General features: G+C 41.7%; 1 protein-coding gene across 1 annotated transcript in view; it reads right to left on the reverse strand.

The window, feature by feature from the left end:
* VSTM4 (V-set and transmembrane domain containing 4) overlaps positions 1-10,763 on the reverse strand; it is a 31,292-nt gene extending 20,529 nt beyond the window's left edge. The window contains exons 1-4 of the mRNA XM_058810599.1: positions 10,653-10,763; positions 5,049-5,447; positions 1,340-1,408; positions 448-555 (exon numbers count right to left, since the gene is read on the reverse strand). Coding sequence (XP_058666582.1) covers positions 448-555; positions 1,340-1,408; positions 5,049-5,447; positions 10,653-10,707 — 631 coding nt within the window. The 5' untranslated portion in view covers positions 10,708-10,763. The remainder of the gene's footprint in view (positions 1-447; positions 556-1,339; positions 1,409-5,048; positions 5,448-10,652) is intronic.
* Positions 10,764-17,633: the final 6,870 nt, after the last annotated feature.

Here is a 17,633-nt window from a genome sequence, read left to right on the forward strand (position 1 = left end):
AAATTCCCAAGAATATTGACAGCTACTCAAGAAAGGAGAATAAAATAGAACAGAGTTAAGATTGCTTTGAAACCCCTCTACATGTTTGGAGAAACGTGACTCATGCAAAATTTTAGCTTCTGGTCAGAATGCAACTTAATGATTCAGCACTTGGTCTTCTCTGAAGGAAGTTCCAACTACTTTCAACTTATGTTGGTGCAAAGATAGAAGATTTTTGAAAAGTCCAAACAAATTTAGTTTAATTTCTTCTCTATTTAAAGGGAAGAAAATGCCTGTAATCTAATTTGGCCAGTAGAATGTTTCTCTTCCCACTAATTTTAATTAAAATTACAATCAAGGTAAGGAAATATTTATTTTTCCTGCTTTCTCTGCATTCTCTTCTCCTCTCCCCCTGCCCCCCCTTTTTGGCAAGGGCTTTGCAGTCATCAAGAATGGCATTTCACTCACCTGTGGATCTCCTCTTGTTGAGAAGGGACTGGCAGAGAATGACAAGGGTGAACAGGAGGACACTGATGATTCCTATGGAGCACACAAACACTGCGTACACATACAGATCTGAAACCAAGCACAGATGATGGTCACTGCTGCAGCTGATGATTCATGACAATGGGACAAGAAAAAAGCTACAAGATCTAAATAGAATCTGCTCCAATAGATTTAGAGTAACAGTTCAGAAGTAGTTTAGCCCTCTTGAAACTTTCCTGTAGTATCCTGCTCAGTTTGAAATTCAGTTGAAGTCTGCATAAAAGCAAATAGTCATAACTGTGCTTATGAGTTGTGACTTTCAGGAGCAAACAAAGAACTGGTTTGGAGATTTTTTGAGCAACAACTCAAAACCCAAAAGGACTTCATTTGGGTTATTTCCCAGCTCAAACAGCTGGTTTGTTTTGTTTTGTTTTGTGTTTGTAACAAAGAAAAAAAGCAAACACAATAAAACAAGAAAAGTGGCAGTAGGGAGAGTGCTGAGTGGCTGGGGAAGAAGGAAGTCTGCAATTGCTTCTTCTGCTGGCAGCATTGGCTTCAAATTTTTGTATGATTATTTTTTTTTTCTTTTTCAAACTGCAGCCTTAGTCTCCCCTCATGGCTTTTATTCAGGTGTGTAACATATTTCCAGTGGTTATTTCCCATTGGCCATAACAGATATATGAGAAACTGAAGCTGGACTCTTCCACTCTCTTTTTTCCAGAACCTCTTGTACTTTGTGGGATGATTTCTCAGGTAAGGCTGGGTTTGCACAGGAACTAGCAAAGTTGGCCCTGATCTGGGGCACTTTAGTTTAGTCCTGTCCATTGGACTAAACTAACATAATGTATAAACACAGTAGCAGATGTATCTTTACCTTCAAAAAACTTCCAAGCTTCATGATTTTTCTTGAAAGTGGGATGATCAGAAGATTTTGATGAAATCACTGAAAGAAACAAAACAAGATATGACAAAAATTTAAAAATGTGCGGCATAAAAAGTTTAAACCTCTGGAAGTAAATGTATTTTCCCTTAGACTTCAGTGCCCCAAGATCTTGCTTTGTCTAATTGCATTTTGATGAAACAGTTCAGAATTGTCACAGACTTGTCCTCTCTGTTTCAGGAGGATGGATGACCATCAATATCATAACAGCTGTACAGCCTAGAACCAGAATCCAAATGCTCTGACTGCTGAAATGTTGTTCAAAACCCCCTCTGCTCTCCTCAGCTAGATTGTTTATGCATGCTGATATTTTTTATGATATCAGATTAGATGATTAGGCCAATTCCATGATTTTTCTTTCTCTAGCAGTCACTGCAACGAAATGGGAATCTGGCAATGTCCTCCAGATTGCCAGTGAGGTCTGAACCTCCAAGACAGCTTCAAGTGGCAAATAATTAGAGAACAAGCATGTTACTGGCAAGGGAATTCACTAAGGAGTGCCCTGCAGGCATGTGAAGGGTGAGGCTAGATCAGTGGATATACAAGTTTCAGGACTAATGAAATCTTCTCTTCAATTGGGATGGGAAGCTCATCCTGAATATTTTAACAAATTACTCATTTTTTACATGAAAGCATCACATGTGTAAATTTTTGGCAAGTATTTCAGGATAACGTCTCTGAGAAAAGGGCTTTTGTTCATTTTGGGAAAAAAAAAGAATCTTGCATTCGTGTATCTTGCAAAATTTTTACTGTTAGAAATTGCCACATGTAACTAATATTTAAAAAGTCAGACTTTCTTCTGTGGGAAATTCTGATAAATAAGCTTCCCAACAAGACAGATTGTTGTGATCATCTCCTTGTTTTTGTTGTCCATGTCAGCAGGATTATAGTTGGACTGCCTAATTTTCTATGTTTGTCCTCCTATAAGTAGTCTCTTCTCTTGATTGTAAACCATTTGGAACATCTTCCTAAGAGACGTGCATATTGTGAGGGATTGCCTAATTGTAAATTATGTTTTTGGGGTGCTGAATACTGTTCCAAGAAGAATACTGATTATTTTGATTTTTCTGACAGGAAGGGAGTAGAAGAACCATTTTTCTGATTTTTTTTTTGTCTCTGATAAATTTGACTTTTTGTGTATTCTCTGCTATAATTGACTTGGTTTCAGTCTGACATTGATGACACAAGTCCAGGAAGAGATGCCTTTAATGAGAATAGGTGGAAGGAGAAAAGGTTGACCTTATATTACACAGAAGACTATCTGCCATTGTGTGGCTGGATTAGGAGGCACTCCTTGGAAAACACTGGCATGTGGATTTCTCTTGGTTTTATTAACAAGATTTAACAATAGCCTTTTTATAAATGCTATCTGATGTCTTGTATTCACAACACTGAAATGGGCAAACTGCAACAAATTTCAGATTTCAGGTGGACCTTCTGAAAACACCACAGAGTTGCTGTAGTTGACACAAGTGCAGGAACAGAAAACTGTAAGGATTCAATCTCCACAAAAAGGCTTCTTTTCCAAAGAAATGTATTTTGCCACTAAAGTACAAGCCAGATATGTAAGTAAAATTTAAATGACATCATTACACGGTAAGGAATTGTAGCCTGTAACTCAATTGTTTTTATGTAAGTCCAATATGTGTATTTTTACAAATTTATGTGTTGTGACAAAATGTATTTGCAGCTTATTAATGGCCTATGCAAATTTGCACAAGCAAACTTGCTAGCAAATAACAAAATCTGAATATAAATTATTAGCAGTAGATACTACAGATCCAGCTGTCAACTTGCTTCAAGAGCAAGACACGTTTTGAAGAGGCAGAATTACCCTTTTCTTTTCCCCCTGGAAATCTGCATCTTGCACAGAAATCTCCTCTTTCTGTGTAAATATTTTTTTTTTAAAGGGACTCTTCTATTTCTGCCTCTACTTGATGTGCAAAGTTTTAAGAAATTTGTCTGATGCTTTAGCATAAAGATACTATTTTGAATTTGGGCATAACTGCAGACGTTACTGGAACAAAACATTAGGCAACACAGCAACTGTGATGTGGTGGAACACTGCTACCTTATTTGATAAAGCACAAGCAGTACAGCTTAAGTATCCAAATGCTTCAGGCAATTTGTATTGCTCCTTTTGTTGTATCCTGGGTCTAACTGTAATATAAGTAAATCCCTTTGCAATAAAAAGTGTAACTGATCATAATACAAAATACCAAATGCGTTTGGAATAAAATTTCCTTGAAAAGCCCAAGTGTTACTTTTGGGAAAACTGGAAACTTTATCAGTACTTGGAAAAGAGCTGCCTTCCCTCTCAAGCACAGCAGGTACTGTGCACTCAGGGTGCATTAGGCAAATGCTAGCAAAGATGGTCCTTTGTTTCCAGTCAAGAGGCTTTGAGTGGAAGAACAGTTGCTATGACATTTAAAGACACGCAATATTTCAGGTATCTTTTGGTATCTTTAATCTAGATTTACAGTTAGAATAAATATGCTTTTAATGGGCCAGGGTGGTTGTGGTGTTTGCTTCAGAGCCCCACAGGGTGTCAAAAACTCTCTACAGGCTGGCCAGCCTTCCTCTCTGGTCTCAGGTTTCCTGCTTTGCTTTGGGCCATTTAAAGTGGAGAGCAGCAATACAGCTGAGCAGATAGTGTGAAAATTATGAAGTCATGAGGCCTCAAATCCCTATTCTGATTACATATTCATATGGACTCATACTAGAAATCTGGGTATAAATATTATTTAAGGACTGGACTTAAAAATTATGGATTTCCTTCTTTTCAATAATTCCATTGATCTGAACTCCATAGTTTAGCTATGAAAAGTAATGAAAGGTTTCAGTGTTATAATTAGCAATAGCCTGAGAAGCTATGAAATATGTGGAGTGTCTCTTTGTGAGGAAGAGTATGACAGGTGGGGGACAATATTTTATATTGCTTTTTCTTCTGCTGCCACTTAATTGGAACATGCCATTGCATCTCCAAGGACTCCTGAAAAATCCATATGTTTCTACTACAGGCATTTAGGAACTTACATCATTCAGTGAATGAAAAAACACTCAACACTGCTTTGTGGCATTATCTTTAAAGTTGTCCCTGTGAGATACCAATTTGTCTGTTTAAAGAGGTACAAGCAGGGGGGTAGTTTGCCAGCTTGCACTGATGGCACAGCTGCTAAACAAAACCACCTCTGCAAAGGAGTCTGTTCTCAAAATCCAACTTCACCCATCTCTGAAAGGGTGGGTGTGGTGATTTAAGATTTGAGCTATTCCATCCCAAAGGGATGGCTTGTTTTCAACTTGGTTCACATCTGCCACTTGTTGCTGGTCATTTTATCCCAAGTTCAACACCAGCAGGCTGGCCATTGGTTCTCTAGCTCTGCTTTCTGGCTGCAAGTGATATAAACAATAGTACTGAAGTGATAGTAAAAGTGCTACTTACCAACTTCTGCTATGCTAGAACTAAGACCAAGGGAAACACTAAGAGAGAGGCAAAAGGTGAATATCAGGTTTTCTTCTCCTATCCACAGATTACACTCAAATATAATCTAAATTCAAATGTCTTATAAGTGACTTTACAAGGGGAAAAAAAGGGATCACAGGACAAGAAGAAATTAAAGACTTGAAATCAGTAATCTCTCACCTCTTATTTCAGTAGCTGCTGTACCATTTGACCATGCTGTCCATTTATTTCTGTGTTTGCCAATCTCCTGTACTTTGCATATATAATGTCCTTGATCTGTCTGCTGGAGGCTTAAAATAAGAAATTTGTACATAGTTCCATGTTGCTCTTTAAGAAGATGAAGTCTTTGCTTGTGAAAATGATGAGTATAATTTCCATAATACTGGACAGACCCAAACTTTGTCATTTTGATCATCAGGTGCTCCTGGGAAGGTGATGCAGCGAAGACCCACCGCACAGCCAGCAAATTGTCTGTCTTCCTCTTTTCAGAAATGTGGCAGTAAAGGGTAGCATTATCCCCCTCAGAGTATTGCACCATTGGTCCAGGAGAGACTGTCACATTTAAAGCCTCACAAACATCTATAAGGAAAGAAAAGATGGTGAGAATCCTCCATACTGGTACAACAGCACCATAATCTGTCCCAGCATGCAAACCCACAGCAGGAAAACTGATGGCATCTGTTCAGTGGGCAGTAATTTAATGCAATAATTTAATGTAGAACCTGACACTGTCTGCCTCTCTCTGAATGTTAAGGATGGCATGAGGCCCTCCTTCAGTGAGTCTGCCCCAGCATTTTTCCTGTCACAATCAATAACCTAGAGCTGACATGGACACCTTGCTACTGTCACAGGACCAACTTCACGTAATCTTTTATTGGTCTTTTAACAACTCTGGAAACTGGTCTGTGACCAGCTCTTCTGACAGCTTGCATCTTTCTTAGGACTTCCAGGCTAAATGCTTTCAATACCCAGTTTATGCTCATTTGTTCCTGTGCCAGTTTTAAGCTTAAAATAGCATTTTCTTCTCTAGAGCTTACTTCGTGATTCCATATACAAAGCAATTATCTGGCCTCAGCCTTTGCTTTGTTGAGCTAAAGAAGACAAGCTCTGTTAGTCTCCTCTAGTAGAGTAGTGTCTTCCCTATTCACCCTTACAGCCCTTCTCTGCATTGGTTACAGTTTCAATTTTGGGTTTGATTGTATTTTTTTTAATGTAATTGACTGCAGTTACAGGCAGTGTCTGGAGTTCTCCAACGTCCTGTGGAATACTCACAGTAATTCTCAGATTTGACTGGGATATACCTTGCCTGGTACATCCCAGAATTATCTTGTCCTTTCTCATGATACTTTCATATGTGACTTATGTCAGGTGACAAATAAATAGCACACTTGGGTGTTTTCCCTTCATTGTCATTTGCAGTTCAGTCACCAGCATATCAAAGAAATTCTTACTAATCCTCAAATATGTGACTTAGCTGTACTAATTTCTGCTCAACTTCTGTTACCCCATGCTCAGTTTTTCCCATGTGCTGTCCTCTTCTTATGCTGGTTTAATAAGGTTAGCACTTCAACGTGCATGCTTCTGTCTACTTCTTTTAGACATCATTTGTGCAGACCTTACATCATACTGTTCCTTACATTATCACTGGAAGACCACTGGATTCTCTATATCCTACCATTCCCCATGTCCTCTGTTTTAAGTAATGTTCTTCTTGTCATAATCAAATGGTCATCTCAAACTTGGGTTAAGTTCATTAGACTAGATTTTCTAACTACAAATTTAAGTTAGTCTGACAGTATTTGCATGACAAAATATGACAAGAGATCATATGGGGACAAATGATTATTCCATTGTTCCATTAATTTCTGATTCTTGTCTTCAATGTTTTTCATCCTAAACCATCACTTAGACCAGTTCTTTGTCTCACTAGTAATAGCCAGTATAGGTGAAGGCTGAAAAAAGTGTCCATAGTTAAATAGAGGAAGTTTTCCCTTTCCTGACATAACTGATTTATACTGGACTGATTTTCTGAGGCATGGGAATTAACGCTCATTTTATTTCCTTCCTAATGCACATTAAGAAAGTCCTGATTAGTCATATCAGAGAGTGATCTATCTCTGACCAGTGCTGTATTGTGGCAATGTGTTCCCTAAATGACTTGTGATGTGTAATCTACTGGTCTGAGGGCATCCACTAGAGAGAGAACCATATTCCAGCAGTGAGCAAGCACTCCCTGCAATGCACTCTGCAAAGCATGAAATGTCCTCTAAACTTCCTGTTATGTGAATACTGCACTGTACTCAAATTCTAATGAGAATTGCAACTCTGGGAAAATGATTTTCTTCATTTCTGGACACTTTTCTAACACATCAGCAAGGAACATTTTAACAAAGGGGATGAGTGTTTTGGCAGAGACTATTGTCTGACATCAGCTCCTGAAACACAAACATATATTTATCTTCAAAATAAGCAAGTAAAGTATTTCCATTCTATTTCTGAAGGAGTTTTGGAGACAGAGACACTGGTTTTATAGTCCCAGTGAAGCAGTGAAATGAAGTGGTGAATTATATCACCTTACATACAGTAAATCCACTAAATTAAAAGAAGTTGCATTGCAACTGTTTGAGAAGAATTCTGAAAATTAATAGTATGATAATTATTTTGTGCCACTTCTGTCCAAATCTCTACTGAATGGCACGTCTATTCCAAGTAGACATTATTCTTTTGTTATGAAGGAGAAAATATTTTGTATAAAGAACTGTTTGGGTTTTAAAACAAAACTATTGAAAAAACTGCAGCCAAGCATGGATGAGGTTATTGATAAAATTATTCGTGCATTATGTTTGTCTGCATTTTACGTAAATGCATTTGTCTGCAATTCACGTAAATGCCAAAGCAAGAGGTTATTTTGGATTGTAGAAAGCATAAAAGTAGAACAGGATGTTGAAATTTAATATTAAGGCTGAATCCCACCAAAAGCTTTCCAGGCATGAAACTTCAGTTATGATTCTCTGGACTTACCAACCTTGGTGCTTTACCAGCAGAAGGGAAGCCAGTAAATGGCTGTCTCTGCTATCAAAATAAGATTAAATTTGAAGGTTCTGCTGCTTAGTAAACAAGGAATAACTTTGAGATTTTCAACACTTTTTGGTGTCCTCACATGTATTTCAACAATGAATGTTTAATAAATCATTTATAAAATTATGGTTTTGGTAAATGAAAAACACAGATATTTTTTCTACTGAAATTATGAACATGTCATGAAAACTCTAAAGAAAAACAATTATGTCATTTTCCTGACATGTGAATTTCTTTTTTGAAAAAGCTGGCTAGGAGTAATTGTGACACAGAATCCCAAAATAAAAGGCAAAAATAAAAAGAAATCATTGCTTAATTCCAAACTAGGCAGAACATAGTGCCAAGAAGTACCCAAGAGAAAATGCAGAGGAAGTCAGATATGGTGATGATGGACAGATTCTGTCCCTTTCTAGCTGTTTACACTCTTACAAACATTGGTATTTTATACCTAATGCTTCTACTTTTCCTCTGGGGACATGCCTTTTTATAGGGACATACCAAATTTTGCATCCTTCACATTTCTGATCAGTGGGAACCTATCTCCTTATCTTCCTTCTGTGGCTCCCATTGGTGCAGCTGCACAAGTACAGCAATGGGAAGAGTTTTGGAAATCTCATGCTGCTGTTATCATGGTATCAGTTCATGTTGAACAGGGTCAGGTAATGCTTTATATAAAGCAGAAAAACAGTATCCATGTGACTTTATTGGAGGAGGAACAGTGGATTTTTAAGGAAAGAGTTCATTTCCCTCCTATGTGGAAAGCAAAACCCTCATTCAAGGCTCTGAGACACTAGTGGACATGTTCCTCCTGTCTTTAGCAGGCACTGGTCAGCCCCAACATGAGGTTTACCCTTGTAATGGGCTCCTTGCCAAGAGCAGGAGACCTCACAACTTAAGAGCAGGCTTGTGTGCCAACGTAGCATTGAATTTCTAGACTTGAGATTGCTGTTCAAGTGAGGAATCACTGTTTATCTTCTTCTGCCTTCCCAGTATAATACGATGTAACCGTTCAGGTGGAGCTCACCACAAGAGTTTGTCTCGTTTCTGCTTGAAAAGGGAAATTATTTATAGAATGGGAGGAGAGAGAGTCAGAGACATGGTGATTTCTTTGCAGTGTGCTTAACCATCAAACTTCTCTCCTTTTTGCAATGAGCTTGCTTAGTTGCTCCCATCCCAACATTTTACCCGTTTGCTTCTCTGGTATGTTCCACCAGCATTGCTCAGTAGCCAGTGGGGACTCAGGAAAGGTGACTGTTGCCTAAACTCTGTTTCAAAAAATTCCAGTTTGAAAATAGTCCACTTCTGCTTGCACTAGTTCAAGTCCAAGAATTACCTAGATTTGGACTTTGCTGTCTGCCATATTACACAGCAAAACACTTTAACAGCACTGTCAGGAGTACCAAATATAAAAGTATAAAAAACTATACTTCTAGCACCCAGAAACTTTGTTATGCCAGGCCTCTCCCCTGTCTGTGCTGGAACAGTGCCAGAGGACTTACAGTGGTCACTGGGTCCTTACACGTGGTGAGCAGCTCCAGCATGGCTGTGGTTTTGTGGGAGAACCCCAGTTTACTCCAGTTGAGATAGGAGTGGGGCTGTTCCTCTGCTCAGCTGCTCACAGCCCAGGTTTAGTGCTGTATACAGGCCTCTCTCTCTTCCTCCAGAGACCACGGGCAGAATCTGCAACCCAGCCTCCAGTGCTGCAAGGACTGAGAGCTGGGGACTGGAGGGCGTTACCTTCTGATCTCATCTTGTCACGACCAGAAGCATATGGGATGGCTTTTATCTGTGTTGTAGTTTGTTCAGTGAAGCTATGCTACTGTCAAAGCCTGCTTTCGTTTGATTTCCTTACAATTAAAAAGAGCAGATGAGCCAAGAAGCAGCAAAGCTTTTTGTTTAAATAAAAATAATTAGGACCTGATTAGCAACACCACCAAAAACAACCAGTTGTTTTCAGTTGAACAGATCTGTCAGCAAGTTTCACAAGTCAGAAGCTCCCCCTCAGAGAAAACTTCTGCATTGACTAAAGACGGACTTGAACCAAACCTCCGCCTCCATCATCTCCTGCCCTTCTGCAGTGGAGTTCGAATGCAAGTCTTTAATTAGCCATAAATAAGCAAGGTTTCCCCACCCCTGTAAGCTCACTGCACCTGGAAGTTCAGATCCAGACTCTGTGTCTGTTCTGCAGCTTCAGGACACACAACGTTGTCCAATATGCCTTTGTTTTTAGAGGAATAAAGAGTCTTAAAGGGAGGACGCTTTTTACAAGTGACCTACAGGTTTCATTTCCACCTGATGCCAACAGGATCAGGGCACCTGTGGAAAAAAACAACGCCGAATCTCCCTTTCCTTCGGCTTTGCCTGGCGGAGAAGACAGGCGAGGACCCATTTCCATGAACTTGCATGGAAGTCTGGCTTTCTTTTCTAAACAGGATGGGATCGCTGCGAAGAAGCGCTGCTGCCGGGAGCCGGGGGAGCGGCAGCGGAGCGGGGCAGGGAGCGGCCGGCCGGGCGGAGGGGCCCCGGGGCCCGGACCCTCAGCTCTGGCCCGCGGCCTGTCCGCCGCCCGAGCCGCCCGCTGCTGCGGGACCCGGCCCGCTCTGCGCTGGCCGGGGGCTGCCCGAGGCGGGCCGGGGTCCCAGGGGGCCGGGGGAGGGCTCGGGTCCCGCCGGGGCCGAGGGAGGATCGGGTCCCGCTGGCGCTTACCTGGGGCCGGGGCCGTGGCCAGCAGGGCGGCCAGCGCCGTAGCCAGGAGGCGCATGGCCCGCGGGGCGCCGGGTCCCGTCCCGTCCCCTCTGCCGAGCTGCCTCCCTCCTCTCCTCCCCGGCCTCTCGCCTCCTCCCCGCGCGGTCCTCCCTTCTCCCTTTGCTTTTCATCTCCTCCCCTTTCTCCTCCTTTTTTTTATTTTTTTTTCCGCGCTTTCTTCCTTCCCTCCTGACTCCTTTGCGCTTCCCAGAGTCCTGCCCCCTTCAGCTCTCCGCTTTTTCTCGCCCCTTTCCCTGTCGTTTCTATCCACGCCGTGCCTGTAGGGTGGCATCAGGGCTAGACAGGGATGCTCCATCTCCAGCCTCAGCATCCTCTCTGCACACACACACCTCTTGCCCAAAGGACACGGGTCTGTGTCGAGGGGAAATGAGAAACTCCCTCCCTCAGTACAGAAAACCTCTGTACGAGCAGGTGAGGCATAAACAGCTGGAGGCTGCGGGGTAGACAGCTGGGATGGGGAAGGCAGTATTAGGTATCCTCTCAGGTTTCCTGGATGTGTTGGCAATTTTGCAGGCCCTCATGCCCATTTCACTTATCCCATCCCATAGCTGGAACAGGACCACCACTCCCTAGCAGTTCTAGCTAACATTATCTCCCATTTCGTGGGTTCAGGTGGTGGCAGCCTGGGGACAAGGGGGTCTGACAGGCAAGAGGGGCCCATCAGCAGGCATGGGGATGAACACTGTAGTCATTTAGGACACTTGTGCCAGGACATTGCATACACTTCATCTTAATTCTCCCAGGATTCAGAATCATCTCCCACATTGTGACTTACTATGCAGATAAAAAAGAACCATTTGGCTACATGGGAATAGTATGAGCTATACTATGTATAGGATTCCTAGGCTTTATTGTCTGAGCCCACCACATATTCACAGTAGGAGAACCTGAGCATACTTCACATCCGCCACTATAATCATTGCCATTCCATTATGTGCTTTCATGTATACCCTCTGCTGTGACAGCACCCACTGACCACTAACAATCAACCTCTCTAAGACCATCCTGAATTAATTGATAGAGTAGCTTCTGTGCATCACCCTAAGATTAATGTCCTTGTTTTCACAAATGGTACTACAGTGCTAGGCCAGAACAGACAAGGGAAGTTGGCACCTTGCAGTCTGTTCCTGCCTCTCCCCTGCGCTCCTTTTGAAGTGATTGTCACTTGAAAGCCTACAAATCTCCCCAGATATGGATTTAATACTTCTGCCAGCAGGTATGATGGGTTATATATTCAGCTTGCATGAAGTATGGATGATACAAACGCATTGGCATTTCTGCTTCCCTGGATAGGGCAATTAGTACAGATTTAGCTACTCCACCCCTCTCCTAGTAATCGCTTAGACAGGATCATACATGTCTGCTTTTAAATATCACAGATAATTTAGTGTGTGCTAAATTTGATCCTTATGAGACTGAAAACTGCCTTTAAAATCTTGTAATTTGTTTCCTCCAGGAAGAGACTTTGGTGTCCATACAGCAAACACTTCTCACAAGGGAGTGACAGGTCTGGATTATGCACAGAGCAATCATCAGACTTGAGGAAGCAGAAGCAGTTTTTAAAATTTATGCTGCCTGGGGAGGTAATTAAAATTTGTAGATTCAAATCTACTCTTAACACAGCAAAGGGAAATCCTGTCAAAGAGATAAGCTAATTCAAAAACAGACAAATTCACCAGAAACATTCTACCAGCAATTATGTAGTTTGATGGTCCTGATGGAAACTCCATTTCAGGACGTCCTTGGTCTGTTAATAGAGAGGATGACTGATTTTGCGTACCCTTCCAATGCGTCTACTCCTTGCTCTTGCTTGAGAGAAGATATTAGTCTGGATGGACATCTTAAATCTTCTCATATAGTTCTGCTAGGCTTGTTCATGCCTCACTTCATGTCTCTCATAAATTACTTAACCCTGCTAATCTTTTAATGGTGTGTACAAAATACTGGTGTAAAGACATCACTAAGGTCTGCCTAAGGTCTCATGTGAGTTCTTGGGCCCTACAGAGCTGAAAGATGCACTGCAAGAGTCAGTTTCAATTTTTGTTGTTTGTCAATAATCCCCATTCCTGCTGGCACCAACAGTCCCTTTAATTGCATCAAGAGCCCTAACAAGCTTTGGGACAGAACTAGATCATTTAACTGGGGAGAAGGCTTTATATAATGTATTTGCCTATGATAGAAGACTGAAGAGGAGTCAAAGGCATATCTGGACTTCTGAAATCTCTCATGTCTGACAGTTTATGAGATCTCTCATGTCTGACAGTTTATGAAGTCTCTTGTGTCTGACAGTTTACTGAAAACATACTCTCTCTGTTTTGAGCATGTGATCTCTGTACTTTTGACAGTTCCCTCTGTGTTGTGGATTCTGTCTTTTGTGTAGAATCAGTTTTAATGCTCCGGCTTGAAACTTCTTCAACAACATAAAAACATATAAAGTGATTCTTACTCTTAAAGCGATATTTATTCTAAAGTTCCAAAGGTACTTTTAAAAGTGGTCTAGGCTGAAAGTCGTTTTCGCTTGTCATAGCATAAATGAGCTCAGGTGATGCTGCCCTTTTAGGTTTTTTGCTAAAGGAGAGCTTTTCTTTGCACAGCTAGAGCAGGACCTCTAGATCTATATATATGTCTCTCTTGCTCTCTCTAAATTGTACTGCCAGTAGTACTCAGCAGGTAACCCAGCACCTAACACACCTGAGGAAATCTGCATTGTGCCAATCCCTTAGGATATACTCATGGGCCAGACAGCACAAGTCAGGCTAGTGAGCTGTGGGCAAACATAAACTTCTGACCTCCCGTTTTCCCAGGTTTGATGCTGATTTGTTGGATGACTTTTTACAAATCAATTCTCACTTTTGGCCTGCAGGTGGGTGAAATGCAACCTTCCTTTGTCCCTCTGTTGGAAGGGTTTGCTATTGGAAATGAGGCAATCAGGAAAGGTGGCAGTTGTATGATTTGACTTTCTTTGCTGTTAAAATCTTACATCCCTTCCACCCATTTGTTGCTGCTGAGATGTTTCTGCTTTTGTAAAAAGTTTTTTCAAGATTTTTTTGTCTCTTATCCGATGCCATCACAGTTTACCCATACACCAAAAATCCCAAAGGCCAAATGAACATGCAGTACAATTCCCTTTTTCTCCCAGGCTGGGTGCACAGCTCTCTCTGTACGACAGTGCAGCTCCCTTTGCTGCTCTGGAAGTGTGCTGACGCACGCCAGTGGAGCCTCTGACCCGCAGGATATGGCTTTCTCAGCTCTGGCAGCACGCATGTGGCCTCGTTTCCTGCTGAATGGGTCTGCTCTGAGGAGAAAAGTGCCTAATCAGCACTCCAGTGCAGCTGACACAGCGCAGCCTGGCTGTTTGCAGAGCCTGGAGCCCCTCTCTCCCTGGGGCAGTGTTATTGAAATACCAGCTTTAGTCACTCGCTCGGGGTGAGACCTGCTGTGCAAATCCCCTTTGCCTCTCTGCAAAGTCACATCTGTCAGGAGAGGTAACCACAGCCTCTTGCCTTTTGCTGTCCTGTCCTCCCTCTCTGGCTGTTCTTAACCTGCCTTCTTTCTTTGAAAGGTCTTACTTGCATTCCCAAATCTGTCTCCAGAACCTGCTGCAGGATTCCTGTGAGCAGGATTGTGGCTTTCCCTTACAGTAGTGTGGCAGAGGGACACAGTGGTACCCTCTGCAACTCACACTGGGCTGCTTTGGCTGGGCTCTAGCATGGTAAAAAGGTTTTCTCAGGGCTGCAGCTCTCTCTTGTTGTGCTGGGGTGGGCTGCCTGCTTTCACACCTGATATGCTGTTAAGGAGAGCTGTGCTTGTTCTGAGTGATGTATGGGAGTTTGCTCCCCTCCTGCAGCAATAAACTGTCTCTCTCTTTTAATCTTTCACCTGCCCATTGCCTTTCAGGGCAACTACAGCTTATCACCCTTCCACACCTCATGCAGGCAGCATGCAAAGATGCTCTCTGCCTGCCTGGAGCCTCCCTTCAGAGACATGAGTTATGGCCAGGTCTTTTTCTGAGTCCAGCAGCTGGTAGCTCCCATGGCCCAAGGAATCTTAATTAAAAATGAATGTTCAGTGATTAAAGATGGATAAAATCCAAACTGATTCAATGTTGACAAGCATGGAGGGTGTTTGGATCTGTATCCAAATTTTCCTATTTCTTTATTGGGCCAAGTTACCTTTGAACTGTAGCAATCCAGAACTTCTGAACAATGTGGTTCTGCCCATCGTATTTTTCTATGGGTATTTGGTGGACCTGCATGTGGAAAATACAGTTTTGTGAACCCAGCTCCTTGTCAACAGAAAAAACACTATGTAAGAACTTCCAAATTGTAAGCATCATGCCTTTTATGTCTCTGAACATCATGCAATGTTTACACAGTGTTTGGGGCTTTGATGATATTTTTCTTGTGGCCATTTATTTCTGACTGATTGGAAAATGTCTAAATAGATAGGGTGATGATGTTAACTGCAAATTTCCTTTCCCCCTGTGTAAAGTGTCTTTCTTCCATTCCCTTTTCTTTTTTTCTTTCAGGGTTATGAATGAATGATACTAATGTATCTGGGTAGGGTCTGAGGTTTTATAGCTGTTGTGCAGCCACTTTCATGGAGAAGTGAAATCCTAACTATTGATGCTGTAATGTAGTTTTCATTTTCTCTTTCTTCACATAAGAGCACATTTTGTTTTGGTACAGGAAACTTGCTTTTGTTATTATTTTTATGATTCCGTTCAGGACTGCACAAAAGCACAGGGGATTTAGTATATTTTTCTTAGCTTTTGCTTCAAGTTTGATCGTTCCAATTTTCAGGGCACTGCTAATCCTGAGAAAAAAATGAGACCTGTGAGTATTTTGCAAGAGTGTTTAGAGACTCTGTCATGTGTACTTCCTGCATAGTTAGGTGTATGCAAGAGTTGAAGAGTCTTACTGTTATTGTCGTGCACAAAGGCACACTTCCAGCTTCATACAGTTGAATACAGAAGGGTCACCTTCATAGAGTGGTAGCTGGCAGTGTCATTTGGGAACCATTAAAAAGTCCATTGCTGCTCCAGTTCTATTCTCCAAAAATATTAAAATGTCAATTTTTGGTGGCCTTATTTCTGGCAGTTGGTGAGCAAATATCATGCTAAGATGGATTTCTAAGGTTTTTCAGTGCGTTGGTATGTTCTGGCTATGTATTCTCCTTAGACACCTGTTCCAGTTAAAACATTACTGACAGGACTTCACGCTAGCCCCTGTGAGCCTGCTGATCCCCCTCTGCTCAGCTCAGAGAGGACACAGACTCCAGAACCACCCAGTCAGTGAGAGTTGTCCTGACAATGCACTGTGCTATCACCTGTTCTACCTTGCTTTTCTCCCCAAACAAGTATTGCAGGCAGGTTTGGGGAAGGACAAGACCACAGGATATGGTTTATTTGTGAAGTCTCATGCTTCATGGAATTCAGTCTGTGCTTTCCACACATTCTGTGCTGGCACCATATTTTATATGGACTTCATGTCCACAATTTCTCTCTCTCTTGCCATTTTCTAAGGGACTGACTGATGTAAAGATGACTCTACTGAGACAAAGAAATTATCCTGCTGGTTCAGTGCCCTTTTTCTGACTGTGGCTGGAATAAACAAACACTTAAGGGCAGGGCAAATACACAGTATTGGGTTCGCAGGAGACTTTTCCAGCTTCATCTGGTTTGCAGCATGTGTTGTCTCAGCAAGATGTGTCTCGGAGCCTCCTGATCCAACCACTCAATGTGCTCTTTTGTCACTTAGCTCTGGGCTGAGGAGACAGAAGTTTTCCAGTGCATCCCTCCTCTGTGGACAGGGTGGAGGTGTGGCTCCCATGGTGCCAGATGTGGTTTCTAATAGAATAAAACTTGATGGGAGGGAAAAAAGTTTTAAGGTGAAGCTGATCCTGAAACAATCACTGTACCCACATAGGCATGGTCAAAGAGCTGCTACTTGGCTCTTAGCAAGTCACACTACAAAAGCAGTGAACTGAAGTCAGAAGGTGTAGTGTACTTGTCTGAGATTTGTTGGCTTATGCTTGGATTTACTAAGTTTACAAACATCTCTTCAACAAATTTTACAAAGAAGCACATTTAGTCTTGATGTATCTTAAGAATAAATGCTGCTACATGAATTCTTTTGACCTACCTGCTTCTGTTCAGAAACCAGAAATACTACAAGAAATGTACCCCTTCTCCTTTCCTGGTATTTCTGATCTGCCCTTACACAGCGACCTGGATTGAGAAAAATTGAAGTGTCCAAGCAGAGAATTGAATGGTTGTGGAATGCAAGGTTTGGGTGAAGGTGAATTAAAGGGAAGAGTGTTGGACTAAATGAGATCTAAAGACTTCTTCTAGCCTTGGGGTTTTTTTGAGACTGCTTTACGCTTTCTGTATGTTGTCTCTTTTAGTAGAAGTACTAAATCCTTGAAAATACTGCAGAAAAAAACATTTAAGGTCTTCATATCCCAAGGAATAAGAACATTTTGTATCTGACCTACCTCGTCCTTCTTGGACATAAATAGAATCTTGCCCTCTGATCCTCATTTTCTACCATGCCCACCAAGATTTTCTTCTGTTTCTGCTTTTCTTAAGGAAAATAAATCCTTCACCAAATTTCTTATTTGGATAATAAATTGTGACTCTGTGACTCTGAGTTTTGAGTTTTTTAAAACATTCCAAGCTGAAAACAAAATACCCACACACATACTCACAGCACAGTTTGTTGTCAGAAAAGCAGGGAATCCTTCCCTAACCTCAGGAATGTCCCTGGAAGATGTGCTGCACTTTTGCTCTGTTGTCAGGAATGGCGTTGCTGCACTTCGGCAGCTGCTAATTTTAAAACAGATTCTTTAAACTTAAAAACAGAAGCAAAGGCCTACTGTTTCTTAAGAAATTCTTCCAGTAAAAATCTTTATCAGAGACAT

Source organism: Ammospiza caudacuta, chromosome 9, assembly GCF_027887145.1.
Source record: "Ammospiza caudacuta isolate bAmmCau1 chromosome 9, bAmmCau1.pri, whole genome shotgun sequence".
NCBI lineage: Eukaryota > Metazoa > Chordata > Aves > Passeriformes > Passerellidae > Ammospiza > Ammospiza caudacuta.